This window comes from Dendroctonus ponderosae, unplaced genomic scaffold (genome assembly GCF_020466585.1).
Source record: "Dendroctonus ponderosae isolate FM_Combo_2020 unplaced genomic scaffold, Dpon_F_20191213v2 Dpon_F_20191213_1, whole genome shotgun sequence".
Lineage (NCBI taxonomy): Eukaryota > Metazoa > Arthropoda > Insecta > Coleoptera > Curculionidae > Dendroctonus > Dendroctonus ponderosae.
This window is the reverse complement of record NW_026017110.1, coordinates 33,806,239-33,811,326: the sequence shown is the minus strand read 5'-3', so window position 1 is coordinate 33,811,326 and position 5,088 is coordinate 33,806,239. Positions and strand designations below refer to the sequence as shown.

Here is a 5,088-nt window from a genome sequence, read left to right as displayed (position 1 = left end):
GGCGTTACTTTAATGTAAATGTTTTCAATTTTTCCAGTATCCTTGTTCTGAATGGTACCAGTGTAAAATTCACTTAAAAACCCATCACCGTTCAGGGCTTCTAAATTTGGGGTAATATCACAGTTTTTAATTCCTTCAACTTCAGCTTCTCGCTTCAAAATTTTTTCTACTGTTTCGCGCACATCCATGGTTTATATCACAAGGAAACTCTACCTACTCCAAAATTATTTAAATTCAGTATTATTTATAGGCCGATAAGAATAAGATTTTTGTTGCGTAACATTGCATGATTTCGAGAATCGCTCTGAATGACAATCTTAAATTTAAAATAGTTTAATAAATGACCTAATTTACTATTCGTTGTAGATTTGTGAGAACAGATGCAGCAATAATTCGTCCGTCTATGGGTATGGTTTAAATTTCATGTATCTTTTCAGTTGCATTTGTGCATTTGTTACGTTTGTATTTGCAGTTTGCAGCAAATTTATTTTACATTAGACACACACGCATTGTTTAAAATGCCACAAACCTAGAAATATCATGCTTCTACAAGGTATGCTATATTAGACAACGATCAGACGTAAGTTCAACGACACACACTTTATTATAAAGTCTTAAGACACGTAGGGTTGTTTTATTTTGTTTTTCTTTGATCTAAAGACTAATCCGAGACCTATTGTTCAGTAAAATATGTTTTTGCATTTTTAATTCCCCAACAGAAGCCATGTGAAACAGGAACAAAATAACAAAAAACCTTGTAGATAGTGCATCTGCAAAATATTTTCGATTGCACTCAAAAATTGATATTTGGCACTTGTGTTCATTAATTCAATGATAACTGATTACTTGGCATCTTATGTGGTAAGTGTTTTAATATTTTGCGCGAAATTGTGCAACGAGGTGCAAATACTGCGTCACTAATTCGACTATTTCTATGCAATCAAATGTAATCAATATTCCTAGGTTTTTCGTACAATTTTCGATTGGTTAAAGTTATTTTGGACTAGCATTTACCTGATGATGATTGACTGCTCTTAGACTTTTATAGTGATTTTTAGAAGATATGAAAACCCGTAATAGGGCCTCTTGTAATTATGGACCCTTAACCATGATCCGGCATCTATAATCTGGCTCAATTTAGGAATTATAAATACTTTAGGTCTTGTTGATATGATGTCATATACGCAGAACCAATGCCATAAATCTCGAACCAGTAATTAATAAACAAAACCAAATTGGCGGCCATCAATCACCGGTATAATGTATTCCAGGAAGGTAAAATTCCTAAAATAAAGTAACCTGCAAAAACACCCCCAGCCATGATGCCGGGAATGATGACTGAAGCATATTCAAGCAATACAAGCAATACTCAACGATTATATTTAGCTTATTATAATTTTTCTCTCTGTATGTGACAGACCAATAGATCAACTTGTTCTTGGCGAATTTTATAATTTTTTTAAATCTATTTTTTTTAACTAATCTAAAATTTTAAATCTACTTTTTTTTTAATCTAATTTTTTTTAAATATATGAGGTCTTGAAATCAGTACTATTCCGGATTCCTTGAGAGGGGAAAAGATTTTTAAAATTCTTATATATAGAGAGCACAGATAGAACTATGTCACCTCCGTAATCTACGTATATTCCGTATACTATGTCGTCTTTGTGACCTCCGACAATGTTGCCATCAGCACGGAGGTCAGATGGTACGAAGGAGTGATTTTTATATATATATATCCATATAGTTCGCATCATGTTGCAAGTTAAGTAGTTCTGGAGCCCGAAAATGCATTTTGGCCAACACCAATTATGAGACCCTGATGAAAAAAATAAAGCGAAATCTTTCTCTAAAGCATTGACTTCTGTAACTGTCCATCCTAAAATTAAGGTTTTTTTCATCTATTAATTTTTAGCATTTTTCATACCATATTTTGTTGTAACTGCAGAATTTTTTGACTTTTTGCCTTCAGTTTTAGAGCAGGACCACTAAGATTGCGATCACATTCTTCATCGGAATCAAACCCTACAAATTTACGAAATGGAAATAACAACTATGTTTTTATTATTTTTTTTATGAGATACCAACCCACTTGTGTAATCTACCCCATGGGTTTTCGTTTTTTAGCTGTTTTTTTCTTCGAATTGACAGGAATACAATGGTTGTCACTTTCAAAGTGACAAAACGATTTGAAAGTTAAACTAATTAAGCGATAAATGGAGGATAGAACTCCTAATGGTATAAAAATATACTTACAATTGTGACCTTTCCGTCTCCTAGAGCCGCTATTGGAGGACCCTGCCGACAAAAATATTTCTTCAGAAGTAACATGCCATTTCATTTAGTTATTCAGAACTAATGAACCATCATCAGCAGCTGAAAAAGACAACTAATTTTTTGATCTTTTTGATCAATTGGGAGCCTGCCAAATTTTCAGAAATTTTGCATTGATTTATTGTCAGCCCTGTAGAAACTTTATCTGAACGCCTGAATTTTGCAAAAACACGGAAGGCGAGAAAAATGATTGGGCTAGACATTACTTCAAACAGACATTCATTTGCTCGCACAGATCAGAACGTATACTGCCAAAGTAGGAAAAATTAGCCCGTTTAACGCTTATTTTGTTCCACAATTTATAAATGAATTAGCTTGAGGTGCAATAATCAAGCATTAAATATAAAAAAAATAAATAACGTAGGACTTGTACTTACCGCTCAGCATTAACAACAGCTTAGTTCTGGATGACATGTTATATAAATGCACTAGTACAACACGGGTGTCTTTCACGAGTTTTTAATAAGATATAAAAAATATTCTTTCTTTCAATTTCAACAGTTTCTGTCTTTCCCATCTATTGACGGGATCCCGAAAAATCAGTCATTATAGCATTTGGGATGTTGACGCGATTCCGCGGAGGCGGCAAATGATCATATGGGTCACAAAAGCTGTATATCCGGAAGCTACAGCGTGCATCCTACATAAGTTTTGGGCGTCACCCGTTGGTATATACGTAATCGAGACTATGATGATTCTGGACCAAATATCGTTTTATTCATATTTGAAATGTGAATTTATCGAAAAATTACAGGGGCCGTTGCGCAGTTTGAAATGATAACAAATTGATAATGGAATTCTTTACCTAAAATATTTGACAAGTCTTTTTCCTGTGGAATAAGACATCAAATGCCATCCTGCCATTTCGAAGTTATTCAAATCATTTTTGTTATTCATACTGAAAAAATTTCAAACAATTTTCAAGACCGAGAGTTCAACATGAAGATATAATGCTACGGATTGTTAATTAAACGTCGTTTTAATAAAATGTTAAATGTGTTAAATAATTTCACCAACATTTTATTTGTGCATCGAAATAAACTGATAATTTGGCATTCGAACTTGTTGTCTTATAGAGGCTTAATTTTTTAATTCTCATATAGAAACGGAAAATCCTTCCTCCTTTTGTAAAATTATGGACAACTTTAAAGCACTTATGCGACTGCCCCGACAATTACACTCAGTCCTAAAATATTTTATTTAACACAACATAGAAAACAAACTAATGAGAATCTGAAATAAAAGAGTCACTTCTTAATGTACACTTAGATATAAAGCTGCAAAAAATCGCATAGCTGCTAATCCTTATTCGCATGTTTCAGTAAATGATACAATTTAGATATTAATATTACAATAGTTTGCTTCATTTTGTTCTTCTCTATGAAACAACTTATTTGATGGCCTAATTCAATAGGAAATACCTCATGTTTGAAATCAGTTAAAAATGAACTTCCTCTATGTATTACCTCCTACCATATTTAATATTCAGACAATGTTTTGAAAGGAATAAAGATAGGAAAACTTGAAATTAGTTAAATTCGGATTGGTTCGTATTTTACTGAAGATAGCGCGCTAGCTGACTAATAACATGAAGTAACGCTAGATCAGAAATAAAGTTGACATACCCAACTGGTCCGTCTTCGCATGAACAGAAAAATACGAAAATATTCTTCGTATTACACTTAAACCAGAATTTATGTGGATTTACTCAATCCAAAATGAAAATCGACATTAAAGCATTCAGTTTCCTAAAGGACGTAAATTGGCATTAAATCCGAAGTACCGGTAACTCGGAGTGAAGTCGGACTGTGGGGGAAATTTGACTATGGTGAAAACTGATATTTTTTTATTACCCTGTAACATAGTGGAAAACTTCAAAAATAAGTTTGAGATACCTATGTGATCTATCCGTGCCTTCGATGTTGAAATCCAAAATTACTTTTGTTTCCTCAATTGAGAGCATACACTGATGTACCTCGAAGTACTGATGTTTTGTAAAAAGACGTAGTGAGGGAAACAGAATTTTGTCAGACAACGTTTCAAACAGAAATTAATTCGCTCGCAGCAATAATAATTTCTCCGGTTCCAAAGTTATTGAAAACTTTACAGTGTAACGATTATTTTGTTGATCAGTTTATAAATGAATTATTTTGAGGTGCGAAAATCATGCACTACCAAAAAAAAATGTATATATCATTCACAAGTAGGATAGTTCTGGGATACCGCTCAGTTTTAATTAACAATTAAAACAGATTAGTTGTGGATTACATAGTAAAAAATGCAATATTTAAACATGTATGCACAAGTTATTATTGAAGTATAAAAATCTTCGTTCATATGATTTGAACATTTTATTTGCTTCCCATTTATACATGGCAAATCCAGTAATCAAGCATTATCTCCTTTGCGTTGTTGCCATTCCGCGGAGGCGCCAAAGAGTCGTATGTATCACAAAAACTGTGTATATATTTCCGGAGGCCACAACGTGCCCCCTTCATAAATTTTGTGCGCCACCAGTGGCCGTGGTATAAACGCCAGCTAATTCGTTTTTTGGATGATACGGAGGCTACCATGTTACCTCCGATCGAAATTTCGTATTATGAGCTCTTATTGATACCTGACCCCAGATTCGATGAAAAAACGGAAAAACGCTGTCGCCTCCGAAATTGGAGGCCACAACGTTTTATATGAAGCCACAACGTCTCTTCGGTATCTATTTTGGAGACCGCAACGTACCCTTTATATATATATATA

General features: G+C 33.6%; 1 protein-coding gene and 2 long non-coding RNA genes across 3 annotated transcripts in view; 1 reads left to right on the top strand and 2 right to left on the bottom strand.

Annotated features, from left to right (window-relative positions):
* The window catches only part of LOC125505871, a gene marked incomplete in the record, with an annotated part of 1,575 nt that extends 1,304 nt beyond the window's left edge, over positions 1-271 (bottom strand). Inside the window, 1 exon segment of the mRNA XM_048670712.1 lies at positions 1-271. Coding sequence (XP_048526669.1) covers positions 1-188 — 188 coding nt within the window.
* A 72-nt stretch (positions 272-343) lies between these two features.
* LOC125505872 lies at positions 344-2,900 on the top strand. Its single transcript, XR_007282508.1, has 3 exons — positions 344-407; positions 473-553; positions 2,281-2,900. It is a non-coding gene; the product is annotated as an uncharacterized LOC125505872 (long non-coding RNA).
* Positions 1,268-2,269, bottom strand: LOC125505873. Its single transcript, XR_007282509.1, has 2 exons — positions 1,928-2,269; positions 1,268-1,879 (listed from the first exon to the last, which is right to left on the bottom strand). It is a non-coding gene; the product is annotated as an uncharacterized LOC125505873 (long non-coding RNA).
* Positions 2,901-5,088: the final 2,188 nt, after the last annotated feature.